Source organism: Panthera uncia, chromosome C2 (assembly GCF_023721935.1).
Source record: "Panthera uncia isolate 11264 chromosome C2, Puncia_PCG_1.0, whole genome shotgun sequence".
Classification (NCBI taxonomy): domain Eukaryota; kingdom Metazoa; phylum Chordata; class Mammalia; order Carnivora; family Felidae; genus Panthera; species Panthera uncia.
Genome location: NC_064810.1, coordinates 106,366,951 through 106,394,204, shown reverse-complemented (window position 1 = coordinate 106,394,204; position 27,254 = coordinate 106,366,951). Strand labels below are relative to the sequence as shown.

General features: G+C 38.2%; 1 protein-coding gene across 1 annotated transcript; it reads left to right on the top strand.

Annotated features, from left to right (window-relative positions):
* The first annotated feature begins 1,717 nt into the window (after window positions 1–1,717).
* On the top strand, window positions 1,718–26,899 carry LOC125921222 (vomeronasal type-2 receptor 1-like). Its single transcript, XM_049628659.1, is given in 11 exon segments — window positions 1,718–2,292; window positions 2,294–2,451; window positions 7,415–7,706; window positions 10,220–10,247; window positions 10,250–10,430; window positions 10,462–10,533; window positions 10,535–11,123; window positions 15,573–15,648; window positions 15,651–15,796; window positions 22,820–22,943; window positions 25,033–26,899. Coding segments are annotated over 11 exon segments (2,769 nt in total). The 5' UTR covers window positions 1,718–2,208; the 3' UTR covers window positions 26,052–26,899.
* The last annotated feature ends 355 nt before the right edge of the window (window positions 26,900–27,254 follow it).

The following is a 27,254-nucleotide window of genomic DNA, read 5'->3' as shown; positions in this document are numbered from 1 at the left end:
GATCCTGGAGCCTGCTTGGGATTCTGTGTCTCCCTCTCTCTGCCCCTCCTGTGACTGTGCTTTGTCTCTCTCTCTCGAAAATAAACAAACATAAAAAAATCTTTTAAAAAGATGTGGGTTTTTTTCGGTATTATTTCTTTGTTTATAAAAGAAATATAAGAGTATTGTTGGACATATGGGAAAATATAGAAAAATATAAAGAAGAAAATTAAAATCACCCACAATCTGCCACCAAAAAGTAATTAAAAGTTCTATACGGATGTCGATATGGACTGGAAATGAACACGAAAATATGGCAACTATTGGTTGGTTAAAATAATGAGGAAAGGGATTTTTTTTGTCCTTTTTCCTTTTTTTGATTTCAGTTTGCAGTTTTTTTTTTTTTCCTAGTGTTTTTAATGGGAATATATGGGTGAAAAAGAACTATAATATATTGGTAAATTTTACAAATTTAGAACGTGGGCTCCTGGGTGGCTCAGTCGGTTAAACATTTGACTTTGGGTCAGGTCATGATCTCACAGTTTGTGGGTTCGAGCCCCACATCAGGCTCTGTGCCGACAGCTCAGAGCCTGGAGCCTGCTTCAGATTCTGTGTTTCCCTCTCTCTCTGCACTTTCCCAGCTCGCACTCTGTCTCTCTCTCTCAGAAACAAATAAATATTTAAAAAAATTATAAATTTAGGACGTAACTGTATATTTCTATACAGAACTGTATACTCTATACTGTATAGAACTGCTTTGTTCTCTGTTCTCTTCACTTTTAGCATATTGTGAGCTTTTCCCTTGTGAGTAAATATTTTTTTTAAATATGATTTAAATAGCTCCTTTGTATTTCATTATGCAAATATAGATTATAATTGATCTTAGGAATTCTCTATTGTATATATATAGTTTCATCTTTTATAAATAAAACTTTACTTAATATCCTTATACACAATGTTCGTGTGGATCTCTACTACTTCCCTGAGATAACTGTTTCAACGTAAAATCACATTATCAAAGGGAATACACATTTTTTATGCTCCTGATACATTTTATTGGGTTTTTCTCTGAAAATATTCTATGAATTTACACTCCAAAAGGAGATGTTTGAGAAGCATCAAAGGTGGAGGCTGGGGATCTATGATGAGTTGAGCTGAAGAAAGAAGAAATTGGGAGACATCTCTCAGAGGGGCCTAGCAAGAAAGTAGGAGAGGAGTTTCTTATGAAAGAACCCTGGTATTCTCAGGCATTTGTGTCTGAACCAGTGACAGAGTCAGCAAAGTGCACTGAGGGCCTTACTTCACCTTTAAGAGGGGGTTCAAGAAAATGATGTATGTGAAAAATGACCTCTTCCTTGAACTCTTGTGGGCTTTACAAAATTGTTCTAGGGTAGCTTACCAGGAGTCACTGAGGAGGACCCGAGGCCCAGAAGTTAGGCGACTCTCCCACATCACACTAACGCAAGTGGCAGAATGCAGATTCAAAACAATGCCTTCCAAACCCACCATGGTTTTCCACTTGGTTTTTTCTACACCTCTAAGTAAAGAGGTTGGCCTGATGTCAACTTTTTTCTTTCTTTTTTAACGCTTATTCATTTTTGAGACAGAGAGAGACAGAGCATGAATGGGGGAAGGTCAGAGAGAGAGGGAGACACAGAATCCGAAACAGGCTCCAGGCTCCGAGCTGTCAGCACAGAGCCCGACGCGGGGCTCGACCTCACAGACCGAGGGATCATGACCTAAGCCGAAGTCGGAAGCCCAACCGACTGAGCCACCCAGGCCCCCTGATGTCACCTTTTTTTAAAATACTTGGTGATGAAGCAGAATGCCCTTCCTCATCTTTGGGGCAAGAGCTGCTCCCACAGGGGTGGCTGAAGTGAGAGTGAATGAGGCTGACACATGACAAACAAGAAAGGGACAATTTTTACAAAATGAAATCACTCTTTCAAACTCAAAACCCACTATTTTGTCATTATATATTATTGCTAAGCATAGAAGAGATTTTTATGAGGCTCATTCCAAAGGGATTACTCAGTGTCTAGTCCAGATTGATAAATTGCAGGTGAGTATAAGGCCCGGTGATTGATTGAGGCCTGACGATTATGTAGCAAGTAGTGGTAAGCCGAGCCCACTGGGACATAGTATGCACACACTCACTGAAACACTCTATTAAGGTGCCTCCTTAAGGCTTCTAACACTGGTCATTTCTCCCAAACTCTCTTTATTAAAATGGACAGCAGAAAGAAATGCTTGGTTCTAGGATTTCTTGCTTTTTTATGGGCTGAATTAGGCATTGAAGGCAAAGAAGAGAAAGGAAGAACACACCTATCGTTTGCTGGGCAAGTTTGATCTGAATGGGTATGTAGATGCCAAAAACCATTCACCTGTCATTAGAGGACTGTTTCCTATTCACTACAGGGCCATCCTATCAAATGAGTCTGTTTTGGAGCCAGTATCAGCAAAATGTGAAGGGTAAGCTGCTTTTCTTGTCTTCTTTTTACATCAAGCACAGTGGTAGGGATGAAGGAATGTGGGGAGGGGGGGTGGAAGTCAGGGTCTGGAGCTGGCACCATGAAACCAGCCCTGACTCCGACACTATTTATTTGATACAGGAGAGGTACTATCTGTTTCTGTGCCTCAGTTTCTCCAGGGTGGACACTCTAGGATTGCTTAGAAACAAGAAAAGCTTGGTCTCAAGTGGGTCCTTTCCCACTTCCGTACCGCAGAAAGGACAATAACAGGTTTTGTGTAATGTAAAACGTTGCTTTTCAGAGGGTGGTCTGTGGACCAGCAGCAGCCCCTAAAAGCTTGTTAAAAATGTGGATCTCAGGCTGCATCCCACATCTGCTGAATCAGAATCAGCGTTTTGCTAAGGAAGCACTGATGCAGAGTTATGCAGTGTTATAGCTTTAATGTGAATTGTTAATTAGACTAAATTCTCCTCAAGTGAAAATACACAGTGTGGGGATGCCGATTTTATATCGGAGCTAAAATTCATAATAAGATTCCTTCCCCTGGAAGGTTTCTGCTCTACTCTCCTCATGCCGAAATTGCCATGTTAGGAAATGGGACCCATGACGGATAATCTGAATTTACTAATAATGCTTTGTAAGAAAGGCAAACAGGGCTTAGATTTGCATGCATGCATGTGAGCACGCACACACATACACACACTTTAGTTATGAAAAGTGCCAGAAATTGAAACAAAGGAAAACAACTATCCACTATATTACTACCATAACAAAGCAGTCCTTTCCCTATATTCTTTCTCAGCCCTTTTATACAAATGCAACTATAATTTTTGCATAGTTGTGACCATAGCATGACCACAATTCATTATATAGTAAGCATTTCTATGAGGCTGGATGGTAATTTCAATTATAAATGAATGCTACAAAAATTTTAGCAACTTCTTATACAATTAAATCTTTAATGATCACAACTCTTTTCCTTTGATCTTATTTCATGCTACATATTTGAAATATCATTAGAGGAGTAGATAAACAGTAATGTTGTTGGCAAAGGAAAGGATTGAAATCCATCCCTTCTTATCTGTTTCCTGGACCTTCTAATTCTTTTCCAGTCTTACAGCTAAGCAAAGGAAAGAGGGATGAGAAGGGCTTTTGCTGGCAGCTACATTGTTGTAGAGTCAGTTCATTATTTATCACGGAAGTTTACACGTTCAATCCCTAAAATATAAAATGAAAACTAGAGTTTGTACACTAATATTTTGTAAATGGAATCACTTAATTTGTTCCTCACCTTTCATCAGAATTTTTGAAGGTTATCTTCCTAGCAAGGCTAACTAGAAAAAAAGCCAATATAGAAGTTTTTAGTAAAAATCTACCCCTTTCATTAAAAAAATAATTTGGCATGTCCAATGTGGTTGAAACAGTGGTGAGAAGTATGTCCCATTTACAAAGTAATTCACTATGTCAGGGATATTTTGATTTTCCTATGTAGTGCACGTGTTCTTATTTTTTTAAGTGTTTATTTTTTGGGGGGGGCGTGGGGCCGAGAGGGAGGACAGAGGATCCAAAGTGGGCTCTGCGATGACAGCAGAAAGCCCAATGTGGGGCACAAACTGTGAGATCATGATCTGAGCTGAAGTCGGATGCTTAACTGACTGAGCCACCCAGGCACTCCCCCTTCCTCTTCTTATGTAAGTTTCAGAGTAGTCTAATAGTTGCTTTATATATTCTGTCCAGCAGTTTTAATTGTAATCAGTGGGAGAGATAAGGTGTGTATTTATTCCCTCTTTAACTCAAACCTGAGGAGTCTCTGAAAGGATTTCTTCAGTCATTTTCTGGCTCTCAGTGTTGCTGCTGAGAAGTCTGTGGCACTTTGATTCACGACATTGTGTGTGAAGCTTCTTTCATGTGATGCAGGGCCTCTAAAAAGACAGTTTCTCATCCTGAATGTGACTCAGCAATACAAGGCATCGTTATGAGTGTTCAGCTGGTCTCCCCGTCTCATTTGACTGAAGCCCATATTGCTCATCTTTATGCTATACAAAGCTAAAACTTTCCTTAGCACCTTAGTCCATCTTGAAAATACCTATATATTTTGGATATCAAAATTCCATATTTTTAAAATTGACATATGTTCTTCAAGATTATAATTCATTTTCACCCACACCACCAGCAGTTTCTTCCAATCTCCGTCCAACACCAGTGTTCTCCAAGACTCTTAACACTCCTTCTTGTGATGCGACTTTCCCTTTCAGTGGGACAGTCGCATTGAGACTGGCCTGGCCTGGGACGTGCTCAGGGGCCAAGCCAGGCCTAATCTGGTAGTACTTTGATTTTAGCATCATCAACCCACCTATACCTGATCTAGAAATTCAAGTTGGGCTTTGGAGAAGTCTCATGCTCTAATGTTACCAAGATACTAGTTTTGCTTGGCCATCAGCTTAGGCATACAGAAGAGGAAGACTTTTCTGTTACTTTGAAAATGTTCAGGGAAGAGAAAGGCAGTGAAATGGGAGGTGAAAGTGTCTTTTAATTCTTGTTTTTGTTGATCTAAATGAGGTTAGGATTTAGAGAAATTTTCTGGGGGGGGGAAATGTATATGTTGCACAACAGTACTTGAATATCATAATGGAAATCAGAGAATGAAAGAAAAATCATCCCAAATCTCACCCTTCCAGTAATTATTCTGTGCTCATTTAAAATATTTCCCTGTTGAGGAGCATCTGGGCGGCTCAGTTGGTTAAGCGTCTGATTTCAGCTCAGGTCATGATCTCACTGTGAATTTGAGCCCTGTGTCAGGCTCTGTGCTGACAGCTCAGAGCCTGGAGCCTGCTTCGGATTCTGTGTCTCCCTCTCCCTGCCCCTCCCTTGTTCACACTCTGTATCTCTCTCTCTCTCTCTCAAAAATAAATAAGCATTAAAAAAATTTAAAAATTTCTCTGTTGATACTTAACCAAATGTTCACATAATTTGTATGTACGTTTTAATTATAGTATGGAAATAACATTGCATATGGCCTGTTTCACTTAATATTATATACATGCTACTGTGTAATCTAATTATAGTTTTTTAATGATGGAAAATATTCCCATCAAGTCACTATACCATAATTTCTTATCAGTGAACATGTAAGTTCTGGTGTTTCAATATTATAGATAATTCAGTAATGAATACTTTGGGGGTATACGTACCTTTTTCCTTCAGGAAGAACAATTTGTTCAGAAAACTTCTCAGGGGTAGAATTATTGATTCAAACTAGGTAAACGTTTTCCTAGCTCTTGAAATAAATTGCTCTGTTCCCTTAAAGAAGATATTGCTACAGATACTGGGTGGCTCAGTCAGTTAAGTGTCTGACTCTTGATTTTGGCTCAGGTCACGATCTTGTGGTTCATGGGATTGAGCCCCGCATCAGGCTCCGCGATGACAGTATGGAGCCTGCTTGGGATTCTCTCTCTCCCTGTTTTTCTGCCCCTCCCCCATTCTCTTGTTCTCTGTCTCTCAAATTGAATAACTAAATATTAAAGAAAGATATTGCTATATTTATTTCAAAAACATGTATGCCAATTTATATTGCCCCCATGTAGAAGCCAACTATCTTAGGATGATGAAGACTTTCATGTTCTGGCACCTCTGGTTGTCCAGTTTCCATTTCCCTGTGCCATACCCACTCCCACTTTTATCCTTCGAATGTACTGATCTTTCCATCCCTAGAATGTATTAGGTTCTCTTCTTGAGAACATGCGTTCACACACACCATTCCCTCCATCTGCAGCTTTCATCCCTGTTTTTATGTCATTCTTCAAGCCTCATTTTGGCCATTACGTCCTCCAGGGTGAGGTGTCCATCTTCAGGGCCCCTATGTGTATCTCTGTCACTATTTTTATAATTTGGTGCATGAGTTGGCTATTTTTCTGTGTCTTCACCTGTGCACTGCAGTTCCTATCTGGTTCTGTGTTATAACCTATAAGGTCTAGCACCGGTGGAACACCCAGTAACTATTTATTAAACAAATAAAAAACAAAGTTAGCCTTAACTAAAAAAACCCAACTAAAGAAATACTAATCTGCTAGCAGGGCTATTTGCTATTAGACGTTTAATCAAAAACATTTATTGAGTAGAAGATACAGAGTTAGGTACTACATAGGTGAGAAGATATTAAGACAAAAATTCTTGAGATACTTTTAAATAGGTTAAAGTGTAGCTAAAACTGGGGAGAACAAGAGTTGGGAATAGAATAGATATTTTTCAGTGGAGAAGACCCTGAAAAAAAATGTGGTGATGGATTATAAGAGAAATATTTTTCCCTTTAGTGGCTGGGGGATGAAGGGGGAAATATCTGAATCATGGTTTTATGTGAGAATGGTGGGAAGGAGACAGTTTTCAATTAAAAAAATTTTCAGCATTAACCATCAAATCATGGCAGAAAAAAATGATTAAATTGGAGTCATAGGATATATGGTGTACATAAACTTTATATTCCTCTTTGATATACTTTTATCACATTTTCATATATTTACATCATTTTTATTATAATTAATAGGAAAGTAAAGAGGAGGGAAAGGAGAGTCATATGGCATCAAGGACTTCCAATGAATGGCGAAAATGTATTGAGGGGTTATTTAGTGCCCTGTGTGGTGGAGAGAATTGAGAATATGAAGATAATTTTGTGAAAAGACATAATCAGCAGTTTGGGGAGATTATATCATATGAAAGATATATAGAGCTAGAAAATGTCCCAAAAAGGTACTTCTCAGCCCAAACCAATCAACAGTGAATACAATTCATATGTGAACCCTTGAACTTTGCTCTATCATTCATGCAATATTCACATGCTCACGCAAGTGAGGTGCCTGCTGATATTCTGGCAAAATGCTCTTGGTACCACCCTCAGCTAAAGGTTGCTCTCCCGGACCCCGAAGTTCCACCCACTGACTAAAGCCTTACAAAAGCTGTTTCTTTTTCAGGTTTAACTTTTGGGGGTTCCGCTGGATGAAAACCATGATCCACACAATCAAGGAGATTAACAAGAAGAAAGATATTTTGCCCAACATCACTTTGGGCTATCAGATTTTTGATACCTGTCTCACCACCTCCAAATCTGTAGAAGAAGTGTTGGGATTCCTTACAGGGCGGGAAGAAAACAAGCCCAATTTTAGAAACAGTACCGGAGCATTTCTGGCAGGAATTGTTGGAGTATGCGGATCGTCCTTATCATCTGCTGTGTCAAGAATTCTAGGGTTGTATTATTTACCACAGGTAATACTCAGGTAGCTCAGAATACTGTGCTGGGTACTAATTTATAAGCAAACACAAGCTGTGTTTGTGGAAACTGCAGTAAATAGTAAGGTACTCAGATGAGGCCGAGGCAAATTGCAGAGACAAACAGGGATGATGGTGAAGTTACTGCCCCTAATTACTCTGTCCAGTCTAGCCTCAGCAGGTATGACTTGGTGACCATGTAGAGGTGATTTCAGACTCTTCTATACCCTTCAGGATACTACTTTAATTTTTGGCTTGAGGCTGTGAGTTATTGATTTCTAAGTTAACATCTCACTAGGCACAACACAGAGGTACAGAGTAGGTGATGGAGAAATACTAATTGGTTGGTTGTTTGCTAGATGGTATAACGAATTCATTTTGTTTCTTGCCTATATTAAATATTCATGACTCTTTTTGTTCCATACACTAACATAGTGAAATGAGCCTGGGAATTTCATAAGATAGCTAGAGTTTTGGGATGCTAATTTTATGGATTATTTTATTTTTGACTTAAAAAACTTTTTTTACTTTAAGTTTTTATTTTAATTCCAGTTAGTTAATGTAATAGTGTTCCTTTAGTTCCAGGTGTACAACAGAGTAATTTAACAGTTCCACGCCTCACTCTGTCCTGATCACAGAGTGTGATCCTTAATCCCCATCACCTATTTTATATATCCCCCCACCCACCTCCCCTCTGGTAACCATTAGATTATTTTAACTTCAGAGACAGATGATATGTTTCTACTTAAGAATAAGATGACATAAGGGAGAATGGATTATTAAGAAAATATAAATAAAACTCTAATGATTTCTAAGGATGGGTGATTGAAGTATAGTCAGGATTTATTAATGTGAATGATGATTAAGCCTATTTGTGTTACTAAAGTAATGGGAAATTTGAAATAATCATAAAAAATAACATTTACATGGTATTTCTTATAAAGTTACAAATAAAAATGAAGGAGGAACAGAAAAATACTGAGAAACAGGCCAAGTGGGTGGGGGGTGGGTGGATGACACAGCTAACACCTTAGCCGTGGGCTTCATGTAGCTCAGTTGAACGGTTACTGTGAACTCTATTTTCTACCAAAACCCAGCTGCAGTCCAGGCACTGGCTAGAAACCTCTAGATTGATTTTCTTGTTTAAATCTTTGCAGTAAATATGCAAAGAAGGTAAAAGTAATCTTCTATATGACACTTTCACATTGGCTGTTTCATTTAATATACTGATCATATTAAAATTTTTATGTTATATATTAACATGTATGATATGTATGTTATTCATTATATTATACTGAGTATATATTAGGTGTACTTAATGTACTTAAGATGTAGATACCATTACCCTGATTTTGTTCATGAGGAAACCGAGGTTCAGAGGGTTTAAGTAAATTGTCCACAGTCTTACACTAATTATGTAGCCAGAATTAAAAATCAGGTGTCTCTGCTTCTTAAATGAGATTCTTTCCTGCATATGACTTCCATGATGCTGCTGCTAATGAGTTTCCAAAGAAGAATGTAAACTTTAGCTAAGAGTATAAGAATAGGACAAATGGTATAGAAAAGAGAAAATAGGAATATTTTGTCACTCACAAAGGCATTGACAGTCATGGAGCTATGGAATTATAATATAGGAGGTCCTACTGAAGGTGACATATTAATAACAAGAGATGGGTTGGGCAAGAATGTAGCGTATGTTCCTCATTGCAGAGTCAGTGAGGCTGGGGGTAAGGTAGAGCAGAAATGCATGTAAGATTGTCAGGAATTCATGGTACTGATGGAAATATACATGAGGATCACTGGCAAAATGAAAAAAAAAAGTACTGTTTAATTTATCTGGACAAGTACCTATAAAATGAGGCCTTCTAGAACTTTGTGCAGGTGCTGTGGAGCTTCCTACAACCTTCCTCCAGTAAGTCTCAGAACCTAAATGCTCACAAGTCCTGGCAGAGAGAAACAAGGTAAGAGAAGAGAAAGAGGGAAAGGAGTGGTGGTAGAAAGACACACACACACACACACACACACACACACACACACACACACGAGGGGCAGAGGGAAGGAGGGAGAACAAGAGAGAACTGAGCCTTCCAAATAGACTGTGAGTCCACTCACTCCATCATCTGTGTGGATGAGAAAGCAGAGCTGAGGAAGGACCTTGACCCTCACACCCAGTGTCATGAGAACATAGATGAAATGTCAGGTGACCTGTTTTTCAGTGTTGTGACCCCAGCTCTGAAAAGTGGTGCATTGAATGTCATTATCTTGATAATTGGCTTTTCTGACTCCCCTGGGGTGGAGTGAGGAAAGGGTGCACAGGGAGGCTAGTGTTCCCTTGCATGGTCCCCACCCATGAGATAGGGAGCGGAGTACAAGGTTTTATTGTGGAAGGATGTGAGAATGAAGGGAGAACTGATCAGTCCCTTCTTTCTCCAATAAAAATATTCAGAGGTTGTGTAATTTGAATTTTTTCTATTGCTTTCTAATAACTGCACGCACATTTTCAATTGTAGGTGAGTTACACCTCTACCTGCTTGATTCTTATGACAAACACCAGTTTCCGTCTTACCTTCACACGGTAGGCAGTGATAAGATCCAGTCAGAAGCCATGGTATGACTTATCCACCACTTTGATTGGATCTGGATAGGCACAATAGCAACTGATGATGATTATGGAAAATATGGAGTGAAAAATTTTAAGGAAAGAATGGAGAATGCCAACCTGTATTGCAACATTGAGTGCCAACAGTACAACCTGTATTGCATTCTCTGAAATTATTCCCAAAGCCTCTTCCAATGAGAAAATGCAGAAAACTGTTGATGCGGTTGAGTTCCACTGCCAGAGTTGTGCTTTAAGCATCTGATACTGACCTCAGTCCTTTTGTGCTGGAAATGGTTCACCATAACATAACTGACAGAACATGGATAGCCAGTGAAGCCTGGATTACCTCTGCCCTCATTGCAAAGCCTGAATATTTCCCATATTTTGGTGGAAGTATTGGATTTGCAATTCCAAGAGCTGATATACCAGGACTCAAAGAATTTCTTTATGATGTACATCCTGGCAAGGATCCAAATGATGTCCTGACTGTTGAATTCTGGCAAATGGCTTTTAACTGTACTTAGCTGGATAGCAGTGTTCCTTACAACATTGACCATAGAGTGAATTTGACTGGTAAGGAGGACAGATTTCATGCCATGTCTGATGAATTCTGTATTGGAGAGGAGAAGTTGGAAGATCTTAAAAATACCTATCTGGATGTGTCTCAGCTAAGAATCACAAACAATGTCAAACAAGCTGTATATTCTCTGACTTATGCCTTGGATGGTCTAAGTAGATGTGAAGAAGGACATGGGCCATATATGCCAGGAAACACCTGTGCATATATACCTGACTTTGAGCCTGGTAAGTTATTGGTTTGTTTCTTTTACTTCATGACAGAGTTTGACATTAAAAGAATTCATACAAATAAAACCTTTTACTTGCTTTTGTATTTAATAGATACAATTGTATCACATGTCTACCTAAGAGAAGAGCTTGCTTGTGTGACCTAAATGAGCATTTTTAAGTTCCTATTTGGTGGGATTTTTGAAGCCTTTAAATTTTTTCTATTTTTTAATTAAAATTTTTTTTCCTTTCAAATTTTTATTTAAATTCTAGTTAGTTAACATGCAGTGCAATATTGGTTTCAGGAGTAGAATTCAGTGATTTATCACTTACATACAACACCTAGTTTGTTAACAGAATTCTTATTAGGTTTGTTTTGAATGGTAGAAAATCCTCCCTAAACAGTACCTTATGCAAAATAGGTTTTGTTTTTCTTTTTCTTCATGTAAGTGAAGTTTAGAGATTAACATTCTGGGACTGAAAGACTGACTTAGGGATCCAGATTCCTTCTACCTTGTTTCACTGTTCTCAATATGTGGGTTCACTTCATAATCTCAAATGTCTACTTGGACTTCAACCATCATGTCCATACTGTAACCAGCAGGAAGGAGAAAGGGCAATGATGTGTACATCCCTCCATTTAAGGATATTTCCTGGAAATTACATACAATTGTCCTTACATGCCATTAGCCAGAATTTAGTTAACATGGTCATAGCTAGCTGGGAGGGAAACTTTAGCCTTTATGCAGTGTGGGAGGGGCCATGCAAAGGCATGAACACTAGAAGAAGACTAATGGGGGTCATCTTGAGGATATGATTCTCCTCTTTCCTGTCTCAACTCTGATGTCCAAGAAATTCGTGTTGGGACACAGTAGCCCGAATGATCTCAGCAGGATGCACGCCTAATCAGAGTGCTCCTTCGCTTACAGCCTTCAGTCCCTCCCCTCTTACATGTAAAGGATAAAGCATGACATCTGTGGTCTGGCGCTATCAGAATCTTTGATTTTATCATTCTTTCCATGACTCTCAGCACTTTATTCTCTAGCAACACCAAATTGCCTGTCACTGCCAACAGAGTCCACAGTAGTCTGAACCACCACATCTTTATTTTTATTTTCAAATTGATCCCACAATGCATTTTGATCTGTGTCTACTTAGTCTCCTCCAGTATGTGGTAGTTCTCCATTCCTCCTTGTTTTTCATGACTTTGATATTTTTTATAAGTACTGGCCAGTTATTTTTAAAATGTCTTAAATTTAGGGGCACCTGGGTGGCTCAGTCGGTTAAGCTTCCCACTCTTGGTTTGGCTCAGGTCATGAACCTTATGGTTTGTAGGATCAAGCCCCACGTGAAGCTCTGCACTGACAGTGCCTGCTAGGGATTCTCTCTCCCTCTCTGTCTGCCCCTCCCCTGCTCATACTCTCTTCTCTCTCAAAATAAATAAATAAACTAAAAAAAAAGAATGTTTTACAATTTTGGTTTTTCTATTTTTTTTCTCATGGATACATTGAGGGTATGCATTTTGGCAAAAATATCATATGTTTTTGATATGATTTATCCTTTTAAAAATTTCTTTTTTAAAGTTTATTTATTTTGAGAGAGAGAGGGAGGGAGGGAGTGTGAGTAGGGAGGGGTGGAGAGAGGGAGAGAGAATCCTAAGCAGGCTCCATGCTGTCAGTGCAGAACTGGATGCAGGGCTCGATCTCTCCAACCATGAGATCTTGACCAGACCAGAAACCAGGAGTCAGACATTTGACTGACTGAACCACCCAGGCACCTTGATGTATCCTTTTTATGTCTCATATCAGGAGGTACATGATGTCATTATGTCTTATTATTATTGTTGACATTAATTTTCATCACTAAGTAATAGTGATGTCACCTTTTCTACTGTAAAGTGTGTTTCCCTTTGTAATTATCTTGTGGGGACAGTATTCTGAGGATCTGAAAATAATGTTTCTCATCATGCCTTTGCCCACAAATTTTAACATCCATTGATGATGGGTTTTGCCTGAAACAACCATTACTGTCTTGTTTAAAAAATGGTCATTTTCTGTTTCCTTCATTTCTTCTACACTTATTAACCAGAATTCTACTCTTCCCCCTCTGATTTAATTATATCAATATGGATGCAAGAATATTTCCATCCTATGAGTGGAATAATCCACAACTATCATTATTTATTCTGCTGCTCAAAATTTCCCAGATTTGGCTGTTGGGAGCCACTTTGAGCTAGCTCTTTTTTCTTTGACACATCTTTATCATCTCTAAGTACTTCCTTGTTTTCTGGAACCCCAAGATGTTTTGGGCTCATCTTGTACTTTCTCTGCGTCAGGTCAGTAGACAAGTCAGCCATTTCTGTAAAGACTCCTATTTCCATTTATTGGAGAATGGAATTTGTAAAGCAAGATCTGAGTGCAAGGTGTATTCCTTGGTACTGGGGAAATTGTGGTAAATTCAGAATAAGAAATTAAGTTATATTTTAAAGGCTTAGGGCAGTTCCTTTATTTTAAAAGAAATCCTTTGGGTACTTGTTTTGTAATAGAAAGGATACTATATGGTAAATAACAACCCTCTAATTCATTATTTGAATATTTCAATATTACAATTTAAATTTGCTCAGAGAACAACAAACATGTATTAGAATTGCAGAGAAGAGACTTTAGTGAAGATCAAAGGTCAACATAGTGTCAGGGTGAATGTTGGTGGGATAGTCCATGACGGGATTCATGCTCCTTGACACATACCCCATATGATGTCAGTAAGTTAAACCTGAAAAGCAGGACCTTACCCGAGAGATGGTTAAGAGGCTTATTGAGAATGCTTCATAAATGTATTGAAGTAAAAATTTTAAATTTATTTAAAAATAAAATGACAATGTACTCCATACTCATTCTTCTCAGCTTATCCTGTTAGCAGACTTGATCAGAATATGTATATTTGGTAAAACCCTTTTACTCTTGTGGTTTATTTGGACATATCTCTAAATTCTTTTGTATAGCTGGGTGATAGGGAACTGTATCCTACCATCCAATGGTGACAAACAGATGGAATTATGGCAACATTGTTCTAGAGAATGGTCAGGGACTGGTATTCTTTGAACATTTCCTTTCTTAACTCTTCTGAACATTGGAAAGGGAAAAAAAATGCCTCTTCCCAATGGACTTGCCAGGGAAAGTCACCATGTTGTGAACTCTGATGTAGATTTTATGTTGTTTGAGAACAGCATGTGGTAAAAGGAAGGAGAGATAAAAGGGCAGGGGACCTGGAGTGGCCCTACTCCAGAGTGGATGGTGATTATTTATAATACTTAACTTGGTATATTGACTTACTAAAGGCTGAAAGTTATATTAATTTCTATGACAGAGATAGGGCAGGAATAATTTCCTTCTTTTAACAGACCAGGAAGCTAGTGCTTACAAGATATATGACTTGCCCAAGGTCATGACATTTGAAAGAACCAAAATATGATGTCAGCTCATCAGACATCATAATTCAGGCTGTTTCCACCAAGTTGTTTGGCCTCTTTGGTTTGTGGAGGGACCTTTGTCCACATGTTATTCTCTTGGCTTAGAATCTCCTTGCACCAATGTTTGTCAGGTGAATTCTTACTAATTTTTTAAAACCCAGCTCAGATAGCCACTTCCTGGGGAAACCTCCTAAATTTTCCTAAGACAGTTAGCCACCCCCTTTCCCATGCCTTTTCAACACTTTCCACAACAGCAACATAGAGGCACATTGAATGTTACTATTTGTACCTGTTTATTTGTTTAACCTCTCTACTGGATTGTGAGGTTTTCAAGGTAGGGAGTGGATCTGGTTGATCTTCATGTCTCTACCACCCGACATGTAGGAAAGGGAATGGTTGGGGAGGTAGACTGGTATCCATAAGTGGAAGAAATCTGGGAGGGAAGGAAGATTCCCTAGATATGGAGATATTATTAGGCACCCCTACGCCTAATCTGTATGAGTCTGTATGAGCCACACAGGTAATTTAAAATTTTCTAGTAACTAAATTAAAAAATAAAAAGAAACAGATAGAATTAAATTTAGTAAGTTTTATTTGATCTGGAATAGTATTTTAACATGAAGTCATAATCATGATAATATAATAATAATATTATAAATATAAAGTAATAAATAATATTTATTTATTATTATAAATATTATACATATAAAGAAATAAATAAAAGTAATATAAAATTATTAATGATGGTTTACATATTTTTAAACTAAGTCTTTGCAAACCAGTGTGTATTGTATACTTAAAGCTCATCTCAATTTGGCCAGCCACTTTCAACTTTTCAATTGTCTCATGTGGCCAGAAGTTGTTGTATTGGACAGCAGAGGTATCAGGGAAAAGGAAAAAGTCCAATCACATGAATTAAATATGAGTTCTGAGATTCTTTTCTTTATAAACCCTGTTCTCTAGGCAACCAAATATTTACAAATTGCTTTTTTTCCTCCTCTTTTTCTAGTTAATGTACTATTTGAAGGGACTTAAGTTTACCACCCATAATGGAGAGAGAATAGAAATTGATGAAAATGGAGATGTGACTATGACATTCTAAACTGGCGATTAGGTGATAATGGAGAGGTTGCTTTTGTGAAGGTTGGAGAATATATATTCACAAACTCTAAGTTTGAGCTCGTGATGAAAAAGAACAATGCAACCATATTTTGGAACAATGAATCATCAAAGGTTAGTTACTCTGACATCTTATTTTGTTTATATACACAGAGAATTATATGCCTATATTGTTTCAGGCACTGTGGAATATCAGACATCTAGAGTTAGCTATTCCAAGTCAATTTTTTCAAATATAGTACATATCTTTTCTATGTACAGATTCCAGTCTTTTGTTTTTGGAACATTCTCTTGGACTGTAGTTTTAAATATTAGTCCTATCATTTGGTTTTTCTTCTTCAAGCACTCCAGTCAAAGAGTTTGACTTCCTTGGTCTGTCTTCTGTTTTATCTATTTTCTCTCATTTTTGCTTTTTTTCTTTATTTCCTCCTTATTCTTTTGGTTATTTTCCTGCCTTTTCGATGTCCCTTATTAAATTTACACTCAGGTATATTTGTTTTGTATATGGTATATACAAGGTATATGGCTTGCTAGGGCACCCCTGATACAGAGCTGTTTGAGACCTCCTGGCTATGCCTGCTTTAGCTCCAGCTATCCTGCCAAAGTGCCCCTTGTGCAGAGTGGCTTGGGAATGCCTGGCCCATGCCTGCCTCAATTCTAGCCACCCAACCAGGGCACCCTGGGACCTCCCAGCCCACATCCACCTTGGTTCCAGCTGCCCCACCAGGGCAACCCCTGTGCTCAGCACCCTGGGACACCCTGGATTATACTCACTTCAGCTTCAGCTGTCCTGCCAAGCACCCTCTCTGAGGAGAGTCCCGGGACCACCCCAGCCCCAGAACCCACTTCAGCTCTGGCCATGTTACTAGGGTAGCTCCATTGCAGAATACTCTGGCCACACCAGACACAGCTCTAGCCAGCCAGCCAAAGTCACAAGGCACAGTCCACACAGGGGCCAACCATGCATAAGACTATTCCTTCAAGTGTAAGAGAAGTAGCTGTTTTGCCTAATTTATAGAAACAAACACATAAAGTCAAGAAAAATGGGGAGACAAGAATATGCCCCAAATGAAAGATCAAGAGAAAACCTCAGAAGAAGAACTAAATGAAATTAAGCAATATGCCTGATGAAGAGTTTAAAGTAATGGCCATAAAGGTGTTCATGGGACCGAGAGAAAAGTAGAAGAACTCAGTAAGAGCTTCAACAAAGAGATAGAAAATGTAAAAAAAAAGAACCAGAGTTGAAGAATATAATAACTGAAATGAAAAATACACTAAAGGGAATCAAGAGTAGATTGGAAGATGCCGAAGAATGAATCAGACATCTAGAAAATAAGGTAAGGGAAAGCACCCCAGCAAAATAGCGAAAAGAAAAAAAGTATTAAAATTAAAAAAAAATGTTTATGTATTTTAGACAGACAGAGATAGAGTGTGAGTGGGGGAGAGAGAGAGAGAGAGAGAGAGACCCAGAATCTGAAGCACACTCCAGGCTCCAAGCTGTCAGCACAGAGTCTGACGCTGGGCTTGAACCCATGAACCGTGAGATCATGACCTGAGCTGAAGTTGGACGCTTAACCAACTGAGCAACCCTGTCACCCCAGAAAAAAAAGTATTTAAAAAAAGGAAGATAGGTGAGGAGAACTCTTGTAAAAATCTTCAACAAAATATTAGCAAACCATAGTCAACAATGCATTAAAAGCATCATTCACCACAATCAAGTGGGATTTATTCTGGGAATGCAAGGATAGTCAATATTCACAAATCAGTCAACATGAAACACCATATAAACAAAATGAAGGATAAAAATCATGATCACCTCAATAGATGCAGAAATAGCATTTGTCAAAGTGCAACATTCATCATGATAAAAACTCTCAACAAAGTTGGTTTAGAGGGAGCATACCTTAATATAATAAAGACCATATATGAAAAAACCTCAGCTAACACACTCAATGGTGAAAAACTGAGAGCTTTTCCTCTAAGATCAGGAGCAAGACAAGGACGTCCATGCTTACTACTTTTATTCAACATAGTGAAAATTCTAGCCACAACAATCAGAAAAGAAAAAGAAATAAAAGCATCCAAATTGGTAAGAAAGAAGTTCAACTGTCATGATTTGCAGATTATATGATACTAATCACAGAAAGCTCTGAAGACTCCACCAAAAAAAAAAAAAAAAAACTATTAGAAGTAATCAATGAATTTGCTGAAATTACAGGATACAAAATTAATACACAGAAATTGGTTGTGTTTTTATACACTAGTAACAAAGTAGCAGAAAGAGGAATGTAGAAAATAGTCCCATTTATAATTGAACCAAAAAGAATTAAATACCCAGGAATAAACTTGATCAAGGACATGAAAGACCTATACTCTGAAAACTATAAAACGCTCATAAAAAAATTGAAGACAGCTTAACAAATGGAAAGATATTCCATATTCATGGATTGGGAAGAAATAATATTATTAAAATGTCCATAATAGCCAAAGCAATCTACAGATACAATGCAATCCCTATTAAATATCAGCCACATTTTTCTTAGAACTAAAACAAATAATACTAAAATTTGTATGGAACCACAAAATATCCTGAATAGTCAAAGCAATTGTGAGAAAGAAGAACAAAGTTGGAGGTATCACAATTCCAGATTTCAAGATATACTACAAAGCTATAGGAATCAAAAGAATGTGGTATTAGCACAAAAATAGATACACAGAATCAATAGAACAGAATATAAAGCCCAGAAATAAACCCATGATTATATGGTCAATCTACGACAAAGCAGGCAAGAATATACAATGGAGAAAATATAGTCTCTTCAATAAATGGTACTATGAAAACTGGACATGCAAAAGAATGAAACTGGACCACTTTCTTACACTATATACAAAAATAAACTCAAAATGGATTAAAGACCTAAATGTGAGACCTGAAACCATAAAACTCCTAGAAGAAAACTTTGGCAGTAATTTCTTTGACATCAACCTTAGCAACACTTTACTAGATATGTCTCCTCAGACAAGAGAAGCAATCAAAAAAAAAAAAAAAAATATGCCTTTTCAAAAAAAAAAGAAACCAAAAAAAAAAAAAAAAAAAAAGCTTTTGCACAACAAAGGAACCCATCAACAAAATGAAAAGGCAACATACTGAATGGGAGAAGATACTGCAAATGACATATCTGATAAGGGGCTAGGATCCAAAATATATAAATAATTTATACAACTTAAGCACCAAAAAACAAGTAATCCAACTAAAAAAATGGGCAAAGGACTTAAATAGACATCTTGCAAAAAAAAAAAAAAAAAAAGACATACAGGTGGCAAACAGACACATGAAAAGATTCTCAAAATTACTAATCATCAGGGAAATGCAAATGAAAACTGTAGTGAGATATTGCCTCATATCTGTCAGAATGGTTAGAATCAAAAAGATAAAAAATAATAAGTGTTGGCAAGTATGTGGAGAAAAGGGAACACTTGTGTACTGTTGTGTACTCTTGGTGGGAACGTAAATTGGTGCGGCCACTGTGGAGAATAGTACTGATTTTCCTAAAAAAATTAAATAGAAATATCAAATGACTCAATAATTCTGCTATTGGGTATTTATCCAAAGAAAATTTAAAAAACCCCACTAATTCAAAAAGATGTATGCTCCTCTGTTTATTGCAGAATTATTTACAATAGCCAAGATATGGAAGCAACACAAGTGTCCATCCATAGATGAAGAAGTGGTGTGTATATGTATATAATGGGATATTACTCAGACATAAAAAACACGAGATCTTGTCATTTGTGATAACACAGATGGAACTAGAAAGTGTTAAGCTAGGTGAAATAAGAGAGAGAGGCAAACAAATTGATGATTGCCAGAGAGAAAGGGGGTGAGGGGGATGGACAAAATGAGAGAAGGGGAGTGGGAGGTACAGGTTTCCAGTTATGGAATAAATAAGTCGTGGGGAATGAAAGGTAGAGCATAGGGAATATAGTCAACGGTACTGTAATAATGTATGGTGACAGATGGTACATATACTTATGGTGAGCACAGGGTAACGTATAGACTTATGGAATCACTATGTTGTACATGTGAAACTAACATAACATTGTCAATTATACTTTAAAAAAGAAAAAAAGAATGCGGGAGAAAAGCAGGAGTTCTCCCTGGTCAAAAATTGGACAACTTGAGCATCAAGAAGGAAAATAAATGCAGTAAAATAAAACACATTTTAAAATCCATAAGTTCATAATGATAGTCTCTCTCCTCCTTCCAAAATTGATCAGCTTTGGAAGATTCTTTGGAACCAACCTGTTATTTCACAGACTACTAAATAAAGGAAAAGAAGTAAAAAACAAAAGCAAGCAAACACACACACACACACACACACACACACACACCCCAAAATACTGCCTTCACAGCACTTACAGTGAAATCAATTAATTAATTGAGCCAATATTTGTTGAGCACAATATTATAGATGCTAGACACTATCTTACGAACCGGGAATACATCAGTGTACAAAACAGAACAAATCTTTGACTAATGGAACATTTCGGTGGGAGGAAATAGGCAATAAAGAAGACAAATAAGTAAATTATGTTATCTTAAAGGGTGATAGTGCTGTAGAGAAAAAGTTATAAGGATTAAGATAGGGAATGATGGAGTCAAGGTTGTAATTTTACATAATGTAGTCAGGGAAGGCCTCACCGGGGTGACATTTGAACAAAACTTAGAGGGAAGTGAATCCATGCATTATCTAGGGGAGGAGCATTTTGGACAGAGGGAATGGCAACTTCTAAGCTCTGAGGCAGGGGTGTGGTTGGCATTTTGGAGAAACAGCAAAGAGGTCAGTGTGGCTACTAGGAGGGAGGGAGAAGGAAGGAAGAGAGGTGAGAGAGTAGATCACATAGGACCTTATTGGGTATTTCAGGACTTTGACTTTAACACTGAGTGAAAAGGGGAGCCACAGAAGAGTCTTGAGAGAGGAGAGTAATGGTCTGACTTAGGGTTTAAAGGATCATCTGTCTGCCATGTTGCAAATAGCCCTAAGGAGTGGGCTGGGGTGGGGAACAAGAGTAGAAAAAGATAAACCAATTAGAAGACCAATAAAATAATCCAAAATAATGCGGGTGCTTGAACTAAGATAGATGTGATGGAAGTGACACATAATAGTCACATTCTGGATGTCTTACAGTTAGAAGCCCCTGGACTTGCAAGTGTTCTGCCCCAAATAATTAGTGGACGGTACCAGGTATGATTTAACTCATCATGGCAAGCTGAATCTGGAGGTTGGGGAGCAGACGGGCCTGAGTGAAGGAGAGGGTGTATATATGCATGCAAGTAATGCAAGATAAAGATATGGATGAGAATGGTGGTGTTGGTGACAGAAATGGGGAATTTGGGAGGAGGAATAGGCTTAATGGGAATAGTTTTGACATGTTGACTTGGAGGTGATGGTAGAAACTAAAAGTAGGGACACGTTGGAAGTTTAGGATATGGAATTAGAGGTCAGGTGGGATAGGTTGGCAGAGATCAAGATTTGGGAGTCCTTATATAGAGCTGCTGGGTGAAAAAAAAAGAGTGAATGAGCTGCTTTATGTGAAGAGATTAAAGCAGAGGATTAAGGAGCAAACCTAAGAAAATGCCCACAGTGATGAGGAAGGTGGAGGAGGTAGAGCTGACAAAGTAAATAAAAGGCCCAATGGAAGCCAAGGGCGCCTGAATCTCAAGGAAGGATTGATCAAGAGTGCCAAATATTGAAGAAAAACACCAGAGAATTTAGCTAGAGGAAAAGCTAGCAGACACGGCAAGAAACATTTTAGTGAGATGAGTGGGTTAGAAGCTAGGTTACAGGGGTTAAGACAGAAAGGGATACTTAGAAATGGAGCAAAAAGGCATCAGTTCATTGTTCATGATGATTTTATTTTATTTTTTTAATATTTTTATTTATTTTTGAGAGAGAGACAGAGTGTGAACAGGGGAGGAGAAGAGAGAGGGAAACACAGAATCTGAAGAAGCCTCCAGGCCCTGAGATGTTCAGCGCAGAGCCCTACACGGGGCTCCAACTCACGAACCCTGAGATCATGACCTGAGCCAAAGTCAGATGCTTAACCGACTGAGCCACCCAGGCGCCTGATTCATGATAATTTTCAAAGAAAGGTATATAAAGAGCTCTTTTCAAAAGACTAGGTCTAGAGAGAGGAAATCCAGTTCATTCTGTGATATCACACACACACACACACACACACACACACACCTTTTAAGAAGGCTATCTATTGTGTATAGCAATACATACTTCAGTAATGTTACATACCATAACTGATCTCCCAGATATCTAATGTTTTTTATTGTTATCTAATTCAGATTTCACCTGCAAAACTCAACATAGGAAAATTCTGATTTCCAAAATAAATATAAATATGATTGTTCATTTTCCAAAATAACTCTTTCCTTAATGGAAACCACATTTTATCTCCCTTTTAAATAGGAAGCTCTTTATTTACATTAAGATATAAACTGATTTACAAACATTGCATTTGTACTAGGTTTGAAAGTGTACATCCATGTAGAATATAAAGGGAGACCTGCATTTACTATTGAGCTTTTAAAATTCCTTTTTGTGAGAAAATATTCCAGTGTTATGCCTTGTCCATGTTTCCTTTTTTGCCCTGCCAATTTTTCCCATGGAAAAGATCTTTTGTTTTTCTTTTCTACTGACGCTCTTTAACTTTCAGACTATGTTGGGATGACCTTGTGAGAAGAAATCTTTTTCAGGCTCTCAAGATAATTCTTGGGATCACAGGACCCCCACAAGCAGAAACAGAGTTGGCAAATTGTCCCTTCCCCAGAGTATCATGGGCATGGAGGTTGGTCTGAGGCCCTAAAGTTGGAAAGAGCTAGCTTTAAGATGAGCTCTGGATTTCTAGAATCAACCATAAGATGACTTTTAGCAAAATTCCTCTCTAGGCTCTCCAGGTGTCATTCATTCTCTTTGTCTGTCATCCATGCCTAGCTATCTTGGGTTTCCTGAGATATCACAAACCCCCTAGAAATCCAGATGTAAACTCTTTCTGTCCTCCCCTGGTCCCCCAGTGGAGACAAAAGGCTTTGTTACATGCATTGATTGTGTTTGTCTTTGCTAGCTTTTCCATTTGGTGTGTACTGATCTATGTCGTCCTGGGACCCGGAAGGGGATTCATCAAGGGGAACCAATATGCTGTTTTGACCTCATCGCATGTGCTGATGGACACGTGTCATGGGAACCAGGTAGAGATGATCATATTTTTCATTGATACTGAAATGCAATTAGAGTAAGCATTCTTTGGTAAACAGGGCTTTAGGAGTGATCTTTATAAATAGGTGTAAACAACTTATAACAAAAATCATTACAATCCTTCAAACTGTTGGATATTCTGTGTAGTTTGAAAAAAACCCATAATATTGGATTTCAGTTCTAAAGCTGCTACAGTTGGGAATTTAAGAGAAAGAATTTAAGAGAAGAAAAATTTTAAAAATGAAATGTGAAATGTGAATAAATGGAATCATAAAAAGTACTTAAAATTATTTCAGTTTATAAAGTACATTAAACATCAGTTATGTAAGAAATAGTGAATAATTGGAGAAACAGGTGAATTACTGTTCTGTATTCTACTGAATTATCTCTAGTTTGGAACTGTAAGATATAGAATTCCATCCCTAAAGACAGTGGACTTAAGGCCATAATTGCTCAAGGTTTGTAGGATGAATTTTACAGATGAATTCTTTATTGCTCTATGAATTCTTCTCTACAACCTGATGAATTTCTGCTCTTCATGACCAGGAATTTACCTGGGTTTGGTGTGCGTAGCCTTATGAATCATGTTGGAGCAGGTATACTTTTATCTCTGCTTATCTCTATCTTTAAAGATAACTCAAAAGCTGTACTTGTCCTTTGCCCAAAGTCCCTCCATAACAATTTATTTCAAGAAGAATTTTAAAAAATGTAAAAGTTCCCCAAATAGAAAATAAGCACAATGAACAACTCCCTGAGCCCCACGTGACTCATTCTCTGAAGAGTTTTATCAAGAGAAGTCCAATCCAACAGTGAGAAGTGGTTAAAAGGGATTTCCAATCATTACCTGTACATTTCAAAGAACATTAAAGTGATCCATTTGATAATTTACCATAAATTCATCTCAAATACCTTTTTCCTATGTTGTAACACACTCCCATGGAGCTTTGTCAACACTGTTGTTTTTGTTTCCCTTGTTTTTTTTTTTTTTTTTTTTTAAATGTTTATTTATTTTTGAGACAGAGAGAGACAGAGCATGAATGGGGTAGGGTCAGAGAGAGAGGGAGACACAGAATCTGAAGCAGGCTCCAGGCTCCTAGCTGTCAGCACAGAGCCCGACGCGGGGCTCAAACCCACAGACCGTGAGATCATGACCTGAGCCGAAGTCAGATGCCTAACCGACTGAGCCACCCAGGCGCCCCCGTTTCCCTTGTTTTTAAAAAAACTTTTTTTAATGCTTATTTACTTGTGTGGTGTGTGTGTGTGTGTGTGTGTGTGTGTGTGTGTGTGTGAGAAAGAGAAAGAGAAAGAGAGGGTGGGGGAGGGAGAGGGGCAGAGAGAGAGGGAGACACAGAATCTGAAGCAGGCTCCAGGCTCTGAGCTGTCAGCACAGAGCCCAACATGGGACTCAAACCCACAAATCACGGGAACATGACCTGAGTCAAAGTCAGAAGCTTAGCCAACTGAGACACCCAGGGACCCTTGTTTCCCTTCTTATTCTCAGTCCTTCTCTGCCTGTTCTCTGGAATCTGCATCTGGAGGGTGGGGAGGAGAAAGCTGAAGGAGCAAAGACAAGATTCCCCTCAGTAGGTGGCAGTAATGTTGAATGGAAGACTGAAAACACTTGTATTTTAATCAAATTTCTCACAGTAATTCTCTTGATTGTTTCACCTGAGTAGCTTTAATTTTCCCATCCCTGGCAAACCATTTGTGGGTTGTTCTTAGGTTTATGAGGATACACACCTCTCTTCTCAACGGGATAATGGGAAGAGAAGGAAAGAGGCATCTTACTGGAAAAGGCCCATATAGGAAAGGCTGAAACCATGAAGGCAGTCCAAATTTCCACAACTAAAAATAATTCTCAATTTGTAATATTGGTTGCAGACTCTAAGACCATTGTATTGCTGCTTTTTTCTTCTTTCTTTTTTTTTTCTTTTTTTATTTTTTTTTTTTTTTTTAGATTTTGTATATTCTGTATAAAGGGATTTCAGTGAGTCCTGCCCTGGGTCTTTGGCTGCTCCGAGCTATTCACAGCTAAAGGGGACAATTAATTTTCTTGCAGTTAATCCTCTGTTTGTTCATTAGGTCAAAGGGAGTGTGAACAATGTGGTGAAGACTATTGGTCAAATGCACAAAAGAGCGAGTGCATACTGAGAGAGGTGGAATTCCTTGCTTACAATGAGGCCCTGGGATTCCTGCTTGTCATTCTCTCCATCTTTGGGGTGCTTGTGGTCGTGGCAGTCACAATTGTGTATGTGTTATGCAGGCATACTCCACTTGTGAATGCCAATGACAGGGATCTGGGCTTTCTTATTCAGGTTTCTCTTGTCATCATACGGCTGTCTTCCAGGCTTTTCATTGGCAAGCCATACAACTGGTCCTGTATGACCCCCCATGTCACTTTGGCAGTGGGTTTTTCTCTTTGCCTGTCTTGTATTCTTGGAAAGACTATTTCACTGTGTTTAGCCTACAGAAGTTCTAAATCCAGAGCCCGACTCCTATCCATCCACTCCCTTTATCGAAAAATCATTGTGCTAATCTCTGTTCTAGTTGAGATTGGCATATGCACAACCTACTTAGAATTGGAGCCTCCAAGAGTGTGCAAGAACATGGAATCTCGAAACATAAAGATCATTTTGGAATGTGTTGAAGGTTCTATAGAATTTTTATGCTCTATGTTTGGGATTGATGTCTATCTGGCCTTGCTATGTTTTCTTACAACCTTGGTTGCTTTCCAGTTGCCAGATAATTACTATGAAGGAAAATGCCTCACCTTTGTGATGCTGGTCTTTTTCATCATCTGGATCTTTTTTGTCCCTGCTTACTTGAGCACCAAAGGCAAGTTCAAAGTAGCTGTGGAAATGTTTGCAATCTTGGCATCCAGCTATGGTTTGTTGGGTTGTATATTTGCTCCCGAGTGTTTCATTATTCTGCTGAGGCCAGTGAGGAATACTGATGAAATTGTCGGTGGAAGAGTTCCCACTATAAATAAAAGCATCCAACTGACTTTAGCTTCTGTGAGCAGTAGAAGTAGAACACAGTGTCAAGTGTTCTGGATGACTAGGGTTGTGAGTTACATGTGTCTTTCAAAGCTGCAATGGTGACATGGTTCAATGTTCCCTCTCACGTTGCTCCTGCAGCAGCTGCCTGATGCTCTGGGGAAATATTGAGGACTTGGGCTCTGGTAGTATGGTCCTAGCATGAGATATGAAATCTCATACTGTAAGATACCATTCAGCATGAATTAGAATACCTGTTACTCCTGAAACTGTAAACCACTACATTCAAACATCTCAATACTTGCGTATAAGGAGTGTATAGCAAAGGGTACAAGTATTCTAAAATAATGGGTAAAAAATTGGCTCATGAATATATTCTTTTTTATATCATGGGTGTCTGATCTAGAAATTTACATTAAACAAAGTCACCTTGTGGGGACCAACAAAGACATCTTGTTAATGCATCTATTGATAGCTTTTCTCTAACTGAGGTCAGAACTATAGCTCATAAACTCTCCCTTGGAGCAGGGCATTTGGTAAGAGAATTTATGTTTCAAAGGACTCTGCAGCATACAGATGATATTGGAGGAACTGAGATGTGAACAAAGCTCAGGTCCTTCTTGAATTCATAATGGGAATAGACAAGTTTCTTCCAGAGGGAAAGCAAGGCCTACTTCCTCCAGATTTTCCTAGATAATAGTAGTAAAATATTTGAGTTCCTATAGAATGCAAGATTTTTTAGAATAAATTAAATGATAGATATTTACTCTCTGGTCATCCAGAGTTAACTAAAATGCTATAAAAATATTTTGAATCTTCTTCCAGTTATGAAACTTAAAAGTGATCTACATATATTTATGTGCATATGAATTAAATGTGTGGAAAAACAGAATTTGTAGAAATGCTGATAAACCAAATAGCTGTGTGCATACTTGACTCTAGGAAACCAGTAGGATCAGAAACTCTCTTTTCAAGAGAAGTTATGAAGTCTTGTGAATATCAATTAGCCAAACTAGGCAGAGAGGTTCATACAGGCTTTGGAGCAGAAAGTGAAACCATGATGACTAGTTTAGCAGGACAGGTCTGTCAGGAATTTATTAATTTTTAAAGAAAGATAATTCCAGACCAGATGAAGAGGATAAGCTTCCTGTAATTTAAATAGGAAGTTTACACCACAGTTCAGCAAAGCCCCAAAGTGAGCTCATTTCTTGGAGGGCTAATGGTATCCCAGTGCTTTCTGGGCCGGCATCTATTCACCCACCCATCTCCCAAAACTTGTACAGTGCTTTGCATCATGGCCCTAGGACT